The 16,723-nt window shown below is 44.0% G+C and overlaps 1 protein-coding gene across 1 annotated transcript; it reads right to left on the bottom strand.

The window, feature by feature from the left end:
- Window positions 1-12,906: 12,906 nt before the first annotated feature.
- On the bottom strand, window positions 12,907-16,723 carry LOC123148607 (probable bifunctional riboflavin biosynthesis protein RIBA 1, chloroplastic). The gene is made up of 7 exons (XM_044568074.1): window positions 16,478-16,723; window positions 15,337-15,718; window positions 15,032-15,253; window positions 14,572-14,897; window positions 14,223-14,352; window positions 13,507-13,803; window positions 12,907-13,424 (listed from the first exon to the last, which is right to left on the bottom strand). Exons 1-7 carry the CDS (start codon window positions 16,519-16,521, stop codon window positions 13,167-13,169), a joined length of 1,659 nt encoding a protein of 552 aa, XP_044424009.1. The 5' UTR covers window positions 16,522-16,723; the 3' UTR covers window positions 12,907-13,166.

The following is a 16,723-nucleotide window of genomic DNA, read 5'->3' as shown; positions in this document are numbered from 1 at the left end:
AAATCAGAGAATAATGGTTGTTCTATTTATATGAGTAATATCTTTTATGGTCATGCACCCTTAAAGAGTGGTCTATTCTTATTAAATCTCGATAGTAGTGACACACATATTCATAATGTTGAAGCCAAAAGATGCAGAGTTGATAATGATAGTGCAACTTATTTGTGGCACTGCCGTTTGGGTCATATCGGTGTAAAGCGCATGAAGAAACTCCATACTTATGGACTTTTGGAACCACTTGATTATGAATCACTTGGTACTTGTGAACCGTGCCTTATGGGTAAGATGACAAAAACACCGTTCTCCGATACTATGGAGAGAGCAACAGATTTGTTGGAAATCATACATACAGATGTATGTGGTCCGATGAATGTTGAGGCTCGTGGCGGATATCGTTATTTTCTCACCTTCACAGATGACTTAAGCAGATATGGGTATATCTACTTAATGAAACATAAGTCTGAAACGTTTGAAAAGTTCAAAGAATTTCAGAGTGAAGTTGAAAATCATCGTAACAAGAAAATAAAATTCCTACAATCTGATCGTGGAGGAGAATATTTGAGTTACGAGTTTGGTGTACATTTGAAATAATGCGGAATAGTTTCGCAACTCACGCCACCCGGAACACCACAGCGTAATGGTGTGTCCGAACGTCGTAATCGTACTTTACTAGATATGGTGCGATCTATGATGTCTCTTACTAATTTACCGCTATCGTTTTGGGGATATGCTCTAAATACAGCCGCATTCACGTTAAATAGGGCACCATCAAAATCTGTTGAGACGACGCCTTATGAACTGTGGTTTGGCAAGAAACCAAGGTTGTCATTTCTGAAAGTTTGGGGCTGCGATGCTTATGTGAAAAAGCTTCAACCTGATAAGCTCGAACCCAAATCGGAGAAATGTGTCTTCATAGGATATCCAAAGGAAACTATTGGATACACCTTCTATCATAGATCCGAAGGCAAGACTTTTGTTGCCAAATTCGGAAACTTTCTAGAGAAGGAGTTTCTCTCGAAAGAAGTGAGTGGGAGGAAAGTAGAACTTGATGAGGTAACTGTACCTGCTCCCTTATTGGAAAGTAGTACATCACAGAAACCAGTTTCAGTGACACCTACACCAATTAGTGAGGAAGCTAATGATGATGATCATGAAACTTCAGAACAAGATACTACTGAACCTCGTAGATCAACTAGAGTAAGATCCGCACCAGAGTGGTACAGTAATCCTGTTCTGGAAGTCATGCTACTAGATCATGATGAACCTACAAACTATGAAGAAGCGATGGTGAGCCCAGATTCCGCAAAATGGCTTGAAGCCATGAAATCTGAGATGGGATCCATGTATGAGAACAAAGTATGGACTTTGGTTGACTTGCCCAATGATCGGCAAGCAATTGAGAATAAATGGATCTTTAAGAAGAAGACTGACGCTGACGGTAATATTACTGTCTACAAAGCTCGACTTGTCGCAAAAGGTTTTCGACAAGTTCAAGGGATTGACTACAATGAGACCTTCTCACCCGTAGCGATGCTTAAGTCTGTCCGAATCATGTTAGCAATTGCCGCATTTTATAATTATGAAATTTGGCAAATGGATGTCAAAACTGCATTCCTGAATGGATTTCTGGAAGAAGAGTTGTGTATGATGCAACCGAAAGGTTTTGTCGATCCAAAGGGAGCTAACAAAGTATGCAAGCTCCAGCGATCCATTTATGGACTGGTGCAAGCTTCTCGGAGTTGGAATAAACGCTTTGATAGTGTGATCAAAGCATTTGGTTTTGTACAGACTTTTGGAGAAGCCTGTATTTACAAGAAAGTGAGTGGGAGCTCTGTAGCATTTCTGATATTATATGTAGATGACATATTACTAATCGGAAATGATATAGAATTTCTAGATAGCATAAAGGGATACTTGAATAAGAGTTTTCCAATGAAAGACCTCGGTGAAGATGCTTACATATTGGGCATTAAGATCTATAGAGACAGATCAAGACGCTTAATTGGACTTTCACAAAGCACATGCCTTGACAAAATTTTGAAGAAGTTCAAAATGGATCAAGCAAAGAAAGGATTCTTGCCTGTGTTACAAGGTGTGAAATTGAGTAAGACTCAATGCCCGACCAATGTAGAAGATAGAGAGAAAATGAAAGATGTTCCCTATGCTTGAGCCATAGGCTCTATCATGTATGCAATGTTGTGTACCAGACCTGATGTGTGTCTTGCTATAAGTCTAGCAGGGAGGTACCAAAGTAATCCAGGAGTGGATCACTGGACAGCGGTCAAGAACATCCTGAAATACCTGAGAAGGACTAAGAATATGTTTCTCATATATGGAGGTGACAAAGAGCTCATCGTAAATGGTTACGTTGATGCAAGCTTTGACACTGATCCGGACGATTCTAAATCGCAAACTGGATACGTGTTTACATTAAACGGTGGAGCTGTCAGTTGGTGCAGTTCTAAACAAAGCGTTGTGGTGGGATCTACATGTGAAGCGGAGTACATAGCTGCTTCGGAAGCAGCAAACGAAGGAGTCTGGATGAAGGAGTTCATATCCGATCTAGGTGTCATACCTAGTGCATCGGGTCCAATGAAATTTTTTTGTGACAATACTGGTGCAATTGTCTTGGCAAAGGAATCCAGATTTCACAAGAGAACCAAGCACATCAAGAGACGCTTCAATTCCATCCGGGATCTAGTCCAGGTGGGAAACATAGAGATTTGCAAGATACATATGGATCTGAATGTTGCAGACCCGTTGACTAAGGCTCTTCCACGAGCAAAACATGATCAGCACCAAAGCTCCATGGGTGTTAGAATCATTACTGTGTAATCTAGATTATTGACTCTAGTGCAAGTGGGAGACTGAAGGAAATATGCCCTAGAGGCAATAATAATGTTATTATTTTATTTCCTTATATCATGATAAATGTTTATTATTCATGCTAGAATTGTATTATCCGGAAACATAATACTTGTGTGAATACATAGACAAACTAAACATCACTAGTATGCCTCTACTTGACTAGCTCGTTAATCAAAGATGGTTATGTTTCCTAACCATAGACATGTGTTGTCATTTGATTAATGAGATCACATTATTAGGAGAATGATGTGATTAACATGACCCATTCCATTAGCTTAGCACCCGATCGTTTAGTATGTTGCTATTGCTTTCTTCATGACTTATGCATGTTCCTATGACTATGAGATTATGCAACTCCCGTTTGCCCGAGGAACACTTTGTGTGCTACCAAATGTCACAACGTAACTGGGTGATTATAAAGGAGCTCTACAAGTGTCTCCAAAGGTAAATGTTGGGTTGGCATATTTCGAGATTAGGATTTGTCACTCCGATTGTCGGAGAGGTATCTCTGGGCCCTCTCGGTAATGCACATCACATAAGCCTTGCAAGCATTGCAACTAATAAGTTAGTTGCGAGATGATGTATTACGAAACGAGTAAAGAGACTTGCCGGTAACAAGATTGAACTAGGTATTGAGATACCGACGATCGAATCTCAGGCAAGTAACATACCGATGACAAAGGGAACAACATATGTTGTTATGCGATCTGACCGATAAAGATCTTCGTAGAATATGTGGGAGCCAAATTTAGCATCCAGGTTTCGCTATTGGTTATTGACCGGAGACATGTCTCAGTCATGTCTACATTGTTCTCAAACCCGTAGGGTCCGCACGCTTAAGGTTTCGATGACAGTTATATTATGAGTTTATGAGTTTTGATGTACCGAAGTTAGTTCGGAGTCCCGGATGTGATCACGGACATAACGAGGAGTCTCGAAATGGTCGAGACATAAAGATTGATATATTGGACGGCTATATTCGGACACCGGAAGTGTTCCGGGTGATTTCGAAGAAAACCGGAGTACCGGAGGGTTACCGGAACCCCCCCCCCCCCCCCGGGGAGAAGTAATGGGCCATATGGGCCTTAGTGGAGAGAGAGAAGGGCAGCCAGGGTGGGCCGCGCGCCTCCTCCCCCCTGGTCCGAATTGGACTAGGAGAGGGGGGCGGCGCCCCCCTTTCCTTCTCCCTCCCCACTTCCTTCCCCCTCCTAGTAGGAGTCCTACTCTCCTTGGCGCGCCTATAGGGCCGGCCGGCCTCCTCCCCTTGCTCCTTTATATACGGGGGTAGGGGGCACCCCTAGACACACAAGTTGATCCACGTGATCGTTTTCTTAGCCGTGTGCGGTGCCCCCTTCCACCATAATCCTCGATAATATTGTAGCGGTGCTTAGGCGAAGCCCTGCGACAGTAGAACATCAAGATCGTCACCACGCCGTCGTGTTGACGGAACTCTTCCCAGACACTTTGCTGGATCGGAGTCCGGGGATCGTCATCGAGCTAAACGTGTGCTAAAACTCGGAGGTGCCGTAGTTTCGGTGCTTGATCGGTCGGGCCATGAAGACGTACGACTACATCAACCGCATTGTGCTAACGCTTCCGCTGTCGGTCTACAAGGGTACGTAGATCACACTCTCCCCTCTCGTTGCTATGCATCACCATGATCTTGCGTGTGCGTAGGAAATTTTTTGAAATTACTACGTTCCCCAACAGACAACTCCTATGGCTCTTGCCGGTTGTCATACTCATCGACATGCAAGTCGTGATTCCTATTACAAGAACATGATCAATCTCATACATCACATATACCATTCATCACATCCTTTTGGTCATATCACATCACACGGCATATGCTGCAAAAACAAGTTAGACGTCCTCTAATTGTTGTTGCAAGCTTTTTTTTACGTGGCTGCTATAGGTTTCTAGCAAGAACGTTTCTTACCTACGCCAAAACCACAATGTGATATGCCAATTTCTATTTACCCTTCATAAGGACCCTTTTCATCGAATCCAATCCGACTAAAGTGGGAGAGATAGACACCCGCTAGCCACCTTATGCAACTAGTGCATGTCAGTCGGTGGAACCAGTCTCACGTAAGCGTACGTGTAAGGTCGGTTCGGGCCGCTTCATCCCACGATGCCGCCGAATCAAGATAAGACTAGTAACGGCAAGCAATCTGACAAAATCGACGCCCACAACAATTTGTGTTCTACCCGTGCATAGAAACTACGCATAGACCTGGCTCATGATGCCACTGTTGGGGAACGTAGCAGAATTTTAAAATTTTCTACGCATCACCAAGATCAATCTATGGAGTCATCTAGCAACGAGGGAGAGGGGAGTGCATCTACATACCCTTGTAGATCACGAGCGGAAGCGTTCAAGAGAACGGGGTTGATGGAGTCGTACTCGTCGTGATCTAAATCACCGATGACCAAACGCCGAAAGGACGGCACCTCCGCGTTCAGCACATGTACGGTTGGGAAGACGTCTCCTCCTTCTTGATCTAGCAAGGGGAAGGGGAGGTTGATGGAGATCCAGCAGCACGACGGCGTGGTGGTGGAAGCAGCGGTGATCTCGGCAGGGCTTCGCCAAGCTCCAACGAGAGAGAGAGGTGTTACGAGGGGAGAGGGAGGCGCCAAGGGCTTGGGTGCGGCTGCCCTTCCTCCCCCCACTATATAAAGGGGCCCTAGGGGGGCGCTGGCCCTAGGAGATCCAATCTCCAAGGGGGGGCGGCGGCCAAGGGGGACTTGCCCCCCAAGTCAGGTGGGGCGCCCCCACCCCTAGGGTTTCCAACCCTAGGCGCAGGGGGAGGCCCATGGGGGGGGCGCACCAGCCCACCAGGGGCTGGTTCCCCTCCCACTTCAGTCCATGGGGCCCTCCGGGATAGGTGGCCCCACCCGGTGGACCCCCGGAACCCTTCCGGCGGTCCCGGTACAATACCGATTAACCCCGAAACTTTCCCGATGGCCGAAACTGGACTTCCTATATATAAATCTTCACCTCCGAAACATTCCAGAACTCCTCGTGATGTCCGGGATCTCATCCGGGACTCCGAACAACTTTCGGGTTACTGCATACTAATATCTCTACAACCCTAGCGTCACCGAACCTTAAGTGTGTAGACCCTACGGGTTCGGGAAACACGCAGACATGACCAAGACGACTCTCCGGTCAATAACCAATAGCGGGATCTGGATACCCATGTTGGCTCCCACATGTTCCACGATGATCTCATCGGATGAACCACGATGTCGAGGATTCAATCAATCCCGTATTCAATTCCCTTTGTCAATTGGTACGTTACTTGCCCGAGATTCGATCGTCGGTATCCCAATACCTCGTTCAATCTCGTTCCCGGCAAGTCACTTTACTCGTACCGTAATGCATGATCCTGTGACCAAACACTTGGTCACACTGAGCTCATTATGATGATGCATTACCGAGTGGGCCCAGAGATACCTCTCCGTCATATGGAGTGACAAATACCAGTCTCGATCCGTGTCAACCCAACAGATACTTTCGGGGATACCTGTAGTATACCTTTATAGTCGCCCAGTTACGTTGTGACGTTTGGTACACCCAATGCACTCCTACGGTATCCGGGAGTTACACGATCTCATGGTCTAAGGAAATGATACTTGACATTGGAAAAGCTCTAGCAAACGAATTACACGATCTTGTGCTATGCTTAGGATTGGGTCTTGTCCATCACATCATTCTCCTAATGATGTGATCCCGTTATCAATGACATCCAATGTCCATAGTCAGGAAACCATGACTATCTATTGATCAACAAGCTAGTTAACTAGAGGCTCACTAGAGACATGTTATGGTCTATGTATTCACACATGTATTATGATTTCCGGATAACACAATTATAGCATGAATAATAGACAATTATCATGAACAAGGAAATATAATAATAATCATTTTATTATTGCCTCTAGGGCATATTTCCAACACCTTTCTGAGCTTAGTGTTGATATCTGAAATTCTTCTCTAACATCCCAAAGCTCGGTACTCAAACCTTGTTTTTAGTACATACGAGACAGATTTTCTGTAACCTTATGCTCCTCAGTATCTTCACCAGCATATCCTTCAAACTGCAGTTTCCTTTTCTTCGGTGATCTTATTAGACATGCAGAAGCAATGTTTCCTTTGACAACATCAAGCGTAGACAAGCAGTCTCATAAGTTTCCTACATACAAGATTATGATCATGGAAGCTAAGCATACTCTATGTTAGTACACACGAGAGCAGTGTGCTTAAGCTTTCTATTATGGACAATGATTCTTACAACTCTACAAAACCTCAGATAAAAAATAAATACTTCTGTAATTAGACACAAAATAAAGAGGAGCCTTACTGCCTTAGGATTTTTGTTTCGTATAAATGAATTCCATATCTGATCCTCCCAGTTGCCTGTTGATTATACTACCCTGCAACAATATTTTCCGAGACTGGTCATAGAATGGGAACTCCCAAATATCTAATAATCTCAAAATCTACCACAATAAATTGACCACAAGCATCAACAACCCCCAAATCATACCTATCGAACCAGAGCTCAGCGGTGGTTTGTGGCTGTGTTCATGGCCACGGGTAGAGGAAGAGCAGCCGCCCTTGCCGCGCTGGTCCCCTCGCTGCCGTCCCCCGGATGGATTCCCGTGGCCCGCTCTCGTCGTCGCTGCAATCCTCTTCATAGTTTTAAATAGCCGGCTATAGCTCTGCTATAGCCTTTTCAGCAAGGTGCCGCTAAAATGGGCGTCTTCATAAATAGCCCGCTTTAGCCCGCTATAGCTGATTTGGAGGCCCGCTGCTATTTTCCATAGTCCGCTATTTAAAACATTGGTCTCTTTGAAGGGCATCTCCTTGTGGTAGATGCGTCACTTTACGCGTGCTCTTGCGGCTGAGGAACTGGTTGTCGACGGTCCCCTCCCTCCATGACACTTCTCTTTCGCCGAGCTTCAGCCAAAGAACCACCGTCTCAGGCGGCGGCAGAGCAGCCAGGGGGCGAAGGAGGAAGGGGAGGGGTCGGTCGTCAAGGTAACGGATCCGGATGACGACGATGGAGGCAGCCCATGGTCGGCGTGGGAAGGGCCGCGGAGGAGGTCATTGGGGCGGCGTAGAGGGGCTGCAGCGGCTGTTGGACGAGCACGCGTGGGCGAGCGCAACGGCGAGGTGGTGCCAAGGATGGCGAGCGGCGGCTGATGAGACGAGGGGCAGGATGGGATTAGAGGCGGCGCTCGCGCTAACCCTACCTAGCCAGTTAAGGTAGAGGGATGTATTGCGTGTGTGTGTTGTGGGCTTTGCTGGACTTGGCCCATGTGCGGCTATGTGGGACGAGCGACGGGGAAGAGAACCACACGAAACGAACGAACGAAACAACAACCGAACGGACCAATCACGACTCCACAATAAGATTTTTTTGTCATGATTTACTTGTTTGTTTGGAAAATCTATTATTTGTTTCCTAAAAAACTTTTATTTGTTTCCTGAAAATCTATTATTTGTTTCCTGATAATCTATTATTTGTTTCCTAAAGCAAATTGCATTAATGAGATAGATCGGTTGATTTGGATAAGTTAGGAAAGTTAGATCCGTGATCTTTTGTATGTTTGGAAAGTGCTGATTTTTTAAAGAAAAAAATAGTGGAGTAAAAATAAACCAATTGATAAGAAAAACCATGGGAGGGGGTGGTGGGAGGTGGGAGGAAATAAACCGGACGAAAAAAACCAGACGAAAGTGGTGGGGACTATTCAACCAACTCGTCCATTAGGAGTAGAGATATGGTTTTGTGGGAACTAACTTTTGCACCAAAAAGGTAATTCTGCTGCGGGTGGCTAGTTTTGCAGGGATATTATCACCGTAGAAACTAGAGTTGAGGTGGACAAGATAATGGCCTAATGGTACAAGGGCTGTTGAATTTCCTGGTTGACTCCGGTTTGAGACCTAGCACCACCATGGTTACCCATTCCCTTTAGTGAATTCAAGAGCCTACCGCCAATGTAGAAATGTCAAGATGTAGTCATTTTCCATTATAGAGTATCATTAGTCTGTAAATAATACTGAATTGCTCGGTCGATATTTACCAAAATTGTCATCGTTGTACTTATATTGGAAGAATTATGTCCATCTATCAGTTCAACTACGTGCTGCTTTAAAGTGGCATGGTGAGGATGGGCAACCCTTCAAAAATGTCTTCCCATACATTACTGTTCATCCATCATATTGTTGCTAAAAGTTTTGTTGCCCATGGCGACAATAAACTTTTTATTCATGAAAGCTCATATCTTTATCTGTCGGCTATTGGTAAATGTGCTCCAGTAATTTGTGAGAATAACACTTTGGATACATGAGTGCAGGAATAATAAATAGTAGTAACTTGTGAGAATAACACTTTGGATACATGAGTGCAGGAATAATGAATTGTTAATTATTGCAGGGAGGTCAGACTTTAGAAGGCACTTGTCTGCACTATTAAAATCCTTGTGCGATGAACAAGAGACCGAAAACATCTTCTGGGGAGCGAGTTCACTTGAGTTCCTCTATGGACATGTCTTCTGCATCACAGCTAGAACAATCGAAACCCTTAATGGAGGCAGATGTTCAGTTCGATTCTTGGGCAGAAAAAGCAATGCGCAATTTCATCTTTGAAGTTGGACTTGGGCCTCGTTTTGTCTACTTGACATCTTTCAAGGAGATGCTTCAAACTGTTCACAATAGGGATGTTGAAATTCCTACGTATGAATCCATGCTACGGGAGGAACTAAAAGAAACTCAGCACCGGGCAATGCAACTCAAGCAAGAATGGAAAAAAAGTGGTTGCAGTATTATTATGGATAGTTGGAAGAGCCGATGTGGTACAAAAAGCTTCATAAGTGTTTTGGTGCATTGCAGCAAAGGTATGTATTTCCTCAGGTCGATCGATGTCTCTGGAATTCTCGAGGACATGGATGAGCTAGCTTCAGTGTTTTCTCGTGTGGTTGATGATGTTGGTGCCTGCAACATAGTTCAAGTTATCAGAAATGATGCGTCACCACATATGCGAATGGCATGGCATTATGTGCAAAAGGAACATGACCATTCATTCTTCGTCCCACCGTGTGCTGACTTTTGCATCAACCTTCTGCTTGAGAAAATTGCAGCATTTGATCACGTCAGTGAGGTTCTAAGGAAGGCAAAGGAAATAACAAGGTTTATATATGGCAATGTGCTGGCATATGAACTGGTAGGGCGGTATATTGATGACGGTGAGATCCTGAGCAATTCTTGTTTGAAATCTGTTGCAGAGTTCATCACATTAGATAGGTTAGTTTCTGTGAAAGAAAATCTAGTTGAGATGTTTAGCTCACCTGAATGGGTTTCCTCTGATCGGTCTACTAGAATGTTTAACCCACTTGATTGGATTTCCTCTGGTTTCTCTACTACTACAAGTTTGTTCAGGCATATCTGTGGCATAGTAAAGACAGATGGTGCATTTTGGTGTGCTGCTGCTGATGTTTTGAAGATTACAAAACCATTTATTGATGTGTTGCTTAAACTAGAATCTGAGGACTGTCCAATGGGTATCTTGTATGACACCATGGCAAGTGCAAAAGACATAATGCACAATCTTGGAGATAAATATGGTGATATTTTGCATTGGGTTGACGAGATATGGTATGGTTACTTGCATTCCCCACTCCATGCTGCTGGTCATATGCTAAACCCAAGGGTCTTTTACAAAGATCCTTCCTGTGATGATCCTGAGCTCAGCGGTCGTATTGAGGCCTGCACAACCGCAATTGCAAAAGGCCATTATGATCCAGGGAGACTGAAAGCACAAATTGAAGTATATAAAGGAAGATCAGGTTCTTTTGGTTCAGATTCAGCAATTCAGCAAATAGTGGAGACACCACAAGGTAAAGTAGAGCCTATTCCCTCGTACTTATTTACACTTTGACTTGTAGAATACGAAGAAATCCATGCTTCATTTGTATTAAAATAAGGGAATTAAGTTTTGACCATTTCTTCAGTTACAGTTGTTTGGTGGTCGGCGCATGGGACAGACACGCCTGAGCTGCAGAGCTTCGCCACTCGGGTCTTACGCCAAACATGCTTTGGCGCTAAAAGATACAACATCAGCAGGCAGGTATTGGAGGAGGCGCATGAGACGAGGGGAGCTGATCTCGAAGAGCTGTACCGTGGGCTGGAGTACGCCCACCACAACAGGCGTTTTGCCAGCGCTGCACCACTCATAGGCGGTCTTTCGGGGGATCAGTGTGGTAAACCTGGCAGGAAGCTGGGGAGCGACTGGTTCCTGTATCCGCGGCACCGACAGCATATCGTAATCGGATCATCGAACACATAGACATAGCAATTTTATTCCATGAACTTTCATCAGTGCCGTGTGGGCACAAATGTTGTGACAGAATGTTTTTTTTTTCTTACATTCAGCCATCAGAGCCGTGGCAGCAGACAACATATGGACCAAATGTTGCAACAGATATATACCTTCTCGGCATCCCCAAAATTAGTGTCACCGACATGTTTCCTTGACTCTTGATTTCACTCGCATTTGGAATGTCTGGCTTGTATGTGCAAAAGGAAGAACTTGAAGGTTCATGGGGGATGCAGCATTCGGTAGCGACACTTGGACATTTCCCCTCCAGTTTTTTGAAAGCAAATGCGGCAGTGGTACCATGAGTCAAGTACTCCCTTCCGCCTTTTTGTTCATTTTGATGACAAGCATTTCCGGACGGAGGGAGTAAGTAGTAGCGCAGATTCAGTTTTCACTAGTCCAACCAGCAAAGAGGGGCAGGTTTACAGCTCTGGTAAGAGGGACAGGTTCAGCAGTTTCACGGCCAGGCAAGAGAAGGCAAACACTAGTTTATGGTCCATACTCCGAAGAGGCACTTGGCTGCAGTCCAGTATCACAAAAGTAAGAGGCTATACAAACAAAGACAACAATCTATATATCTAGCTTTGGATCATGCTGACGATAGGTATTATCACATCAACTGTGGAATTCCCACTTTCCAAGTGTTTTGACTATTGCATCAACTGTGGAATTCCCACTTTCCACTGCCAAATAACTTGGGCCGGCAACTGTCAACCAAAGATAAAAACCAGCAGTGTCAGTACCTAATGTTTGTTACTCCCTCCGGTCCTTTTTAGTCTGCATATAAGTTTTGTCTGAAGTCAAAGTATCTCTACTTTGACCAAATTTATAGAAAAGAGGTATTAACATTCACAATGTCAAATCAATATTATTAGATTCATCATGAAATATAGTATCATGGTATATATATTTGATAGTCCCATAGGTATGAAACCCATTTGAGCGAGAATAGTACTAGGATGGGTGACCTCCTAGGAAGTCCTCGTGAAAGGGTTTCATATCTAAGGGTTGTGATAGGCTTGGCGAGCCAACGTAAAAACTAGCCAGTCTTTTGGGTATGAAACCCATTTGGGCAAGAGTAGTACTAGGATGGGTGACCTCCTGGGAAGTCCTCGTGAAAGGGTTTCATATCTAGCCTACCCCAACTTGTTTGGGATAAAAGGCTTCGTAAGTAAGTAAGTAAGTATATATATTTGATATTGTAGATGTTGATATTTTTAAATATAAATGTAGTCAAACTTTGTAAAGTTTGACTTGACAGAAATCTAATACGCGGAGTAAAAAGGACCGGAGGGAGTATAATCTCCCATGAATGTGACATTTCTTTCAATAGTGGATTGCTCATCTCTATTGCATGAGTAGACGTAGTAGCAAGGGTCAAATTTTGGCAAAGCATGGTTAAATTTGACACCCAACTAGTTTTGGCATGACATGCCTTGAGATTTAACAGGAGGTGCCGTCTGTGCCCTCATATCACTCACTTTTCACAGATGAAACTGAGCTCAGGTATGCACAAAAAAGAGAGTACAAGATTGTGTCCTTGGACACAACTTTAACCAATTCAAATTACCAGCTCAACACTCTGGCTCACAAACTCATTTAAGTACACTTTGATAAAAAAAACAATTCAAAGAGGTGCAGGACACTGACCAAATTAATGATCAAAGCTTCTTATTGAAAAGGATCAAAGTTTTTACTGAAATGCATGCAAACCTTACAAACCAAGGTGGAGGGAGTACATGAGAATATATTTTTGCACATGGCACATGCTCAGACCAGACTAATATACATCATCTACAAATAGTAACTACATATGTATAATCAAAATTGGAGAAAGAAGTGCTCATAACAAATTTGAGGGTTTTATTTTTATTGCCGGGAGAAACATGAAGACATTTATTAAGGCTCTAGGGTCTAATCTTGTTCGCTGCCACTATCCTCCTGATATTGCTCCTCGTCACTCATGCCACTTGTATGGCCATTAGGAGGGTCTTCGTAGATGTGCCCCATCTTCAACCTCTTTGTTTCCATGTAACGCCGATTCTCATTAGTTATTGGTGTCAACAGCGGCACTCTTCCCAGGACACTTAAACCGTAGCCCTTGAGTCCAGTGTACTTCGCCGGGTTGTTAGTCATCAGCCTCATGGTTCGGACGCCAAGATCACGTAGTATCTGCATAGCGGAAATAGATATCAGCAAAGGTGGATAGCTCAGGAGTTGTAATACAAGCCAATTCCAGTGGAATGGTCTTTACCTGCGCGCCTATACCGTACTCCCGGGAGTCGGCAGGCAACCCAAGATCCTCATTAGCCTCAACAGTATCCCGTCCAGCATCCTGTAAATTGTATGCCCGGAGCTTGTGACCCAGCCCAATGCCCCTGCCTTCGTGGCCACGTAGGTAAACCACCACACCCCGACCAGCCTTCTCGATCATGGTCATCGCCAGGGCAAGTTGGCCCCCACAATCACACCTCGCCGATCCAAATATATCTCCAGTTAGGCACTCTGAATGGACTCTCACTAGAATATCCTGGCCATCCCCAACATCACCCTGCATATAAAGGAAAACAATTTATTATTGCCCTGCATATAAATGGTTTTTGCCTGGTTTTCCCTAACTAACTGGGGAATTCTACTTCTACTGTGAAATGCAGAGCTCCTGTGCTTTCGTGGTTTCTTCAAAAAATAAGCCTAGATGAAAAGAAAGACTTAGCAGCATTCATTATTTAAGAAGGTTTCATTCCCACAATACATTGCTGCTTCACCATGATCTTGCAGTATAGGCTGTACAACTGGTTGAGGTTTTTTGGCCAGACTGATGGATGTAAATGGCAAAAAAAATGTCTTGCTGAATTTAGTTTTGTTCAAGAATTTTATTACAGATGTATGTACTAGAACAAAAAATATCCCATTGTTGAGTCCAACTGCAAACTTGCAAGTGACTACCTATATTTGCTCAGGGATGCTTACCTTGATCATTGCAATGTGCTCCATCCCATCAATAAGAGATCGGTAGCAATAGGATTCAAATGACCCCCACTGTAATTGTAATGGTGTGACACAAAGACGTTCTACCAGTCTGTCTCTCTTTCTCCTATATCTGTATATGCAAATAATTTCTTATAAGCAACTGATGGTCCAGTAAAATATTACACAAAAGTATGCATTCAAGTAAGAATTCATCAAACTGTAGCTTTCATATTCGTAATTGTTCTCTAGTTGCCATCCGGCATGAAACTATTACCGTTCAGTGCATCATAATTAAATTCTTAACTTGTATGAACGAACTGACACTTGGGTATATTAGCAAATAACAAACCTAATCAAGTCTGCAATTGAGACTATCTTCAGGTTCTCCCTCTCTGCAAATTCTTTCAGCTTTGGCAACAAAGCCATGGAACCATCATCATCGTCAACAATTTCACAAAGAACTGCAGCAGGAGGTAACCCAGCCAACATGGCAAGGTCTACTGATGCTTCAGTATGCCCAGCCCTTTTGAGGACACCACCTTCTCTATATTTAAGAGGAAAGATATGTCCAGGACGGTTGAAGTCCTCAGGCTTAGAATAAGGAGATGCAAGTGCTAGAACTGTGTTTGCCCGATCCTTGGCTGAAACCCCTGTTGTTGTGCCCTCTTTAGCGTCCTAAAATACATTTTTTAAGCAGAGTCAGTTGGAGAAACAGGCAAGAGGAGAAAGTAAAATATGCCCATATGAAAAAGGAGAAAATACAATATGCTCATAGACCAGAATTCTGACTAGAAAATCGGACATCATACCACTGAAACAGTAAAGGCTGTCCGCAGCTTCTCTTCATTTTCCTTTGCCACTACCATAAGAGGAAGTTGTAGTCTTTCCAGGTCATCTTCCTTCATGCTGACACATACAATCCCAGTGCCATGCCTCACTATGAAAGCCATAGCCTCTGGTGTTACCGTGGATGCTGCCATTATAAGATCTCCTTCGTTCTCCCTGTCTTCATCATCCACAACAATCACATACTGCAAAATGAATCAGTTAGGATTACAGAGCAAATGATGCAAAATAAATAAACAGAAAACATAACTTTGGTAACATGACATACTTTTCCTTGGCGAATATCTTCAATAGCTTCAGGTATAGATGAGAAACCCTCTGTAGGCAAATCTAGGTCAAGTTCATCATCATCAGCTGAAAACCCATCGACGACAGGAGCCATGTCAGCAGCTATGGTCCCCAATGCAGCAGCATCAGCTTGAACAGTTTTAGATGGACTGGCCTGACCATTTATAACAATACGTTCTGAAGGATCAACCCCAGCATGACATACATGAAAGCTTTTGGTTCGATTATTATTTGCCAAGTGAAGCGAACTGGTTCTCCTTAAGCTGTTTGATGCCAAAGTTGGTGAAACTGAAATATCGCAGCGCAAGACAGAATTGATGGGCTGACTGTTGGTACCAGTGAACCGTGTAAAGAGTTTCCCACTGCATTAACCAATTTAAGATAAGATGTTAGAATTATGAAGTAAAATGCTATGATCTGAATTATTGTCGATAATGTCATATCGATAATCTTGTGTCCTGTTGTGTAGCATAATGCCTTGTAGGTTGTAGCACCATATGAACAAAATTTTGATGGAAGATACTTAACAAATTTCATGCCTACTGTATACAAGGAGCATGGTAAGAAATAAACAAGGAAATGTGGGTGAGTAGAAATCTTCAACATCAAACTTTACGCACAAAGCTAATAATGAGTTCGGTGAGTGACTCCATGCCCTTTGTATTTTGTTTTTGTGCAGCTATCCCTCTTAAACCGAGCAACTGTTTCTTCGATATGAATAGGCAGTTCTGCCGTCAGGTTTCCCCAAAAAACAACGAAGATGAAGCACAATCCACATCTCCTATATTTCTCCAAAGTAAAAAATCATATCTCCTGAACCTAAAAAATAGTAGAACCATTATACCAACCCAACCATGCCTATATAACTACATCATGGCTATATTACTCGAACCAAATAGACCTTGGGCCAAAATTGGGTACCGAGCCTCCTCTAGTCCGAAGCTTAGCCCAAACAGACCACTACAAAAATCCTAGGGTTTGGTGCTCAGAGATGGCTACGGGGAGAGCCCCAATCGATCTCTTCTACTTGTCGAAACATTTTCCCAAGTGATTTCGACTGTAAATCCACTGACCGACTGGGCAAAATACATGCTCACGGCCGGGAAAATGTAATAACTCACCGGAGGCACGAAGGAGAAGAAGGCGGCGCGATTGAGGGAGCCATGTCGCCGGCGAGACCCCTCCGTCCTGGGGTAGGACGGAAAGCGAGGAGAGGAGCCGCCGCGGGTTGCGAATGAACCGCGTGGGGTGGAGGCGCGGAAGACGGAGAGAGACGTCCAGAAGGTGGTCGGTAGGATAGCGCAGCGCGCGCAGCTGGCGTGGCGGCGGCGCCCGGGTGGGGAAAAGTTGTGGCTTGTAAGGCCTTG

This window comes from Triticum aestivum, chromosome 7A, assembly GCF_018294505.1.
Source record: "Triticum aestivum cultivar Chinese Spring chromosome 7A, IWGSC CS RefSeq v2.1, whole genome shotgun sequence".
Lineage (NCBI taxonomy): Eukaryota > Viridiplantae > Streptophyta > Magnoliopsida > Poales > Poaceae > Triticum > Triticum aestivum.
Note: the sequence above shows the minus strand (reverse complement) of the source record. Positions and strands in the feature narration are given on the sequence as shown.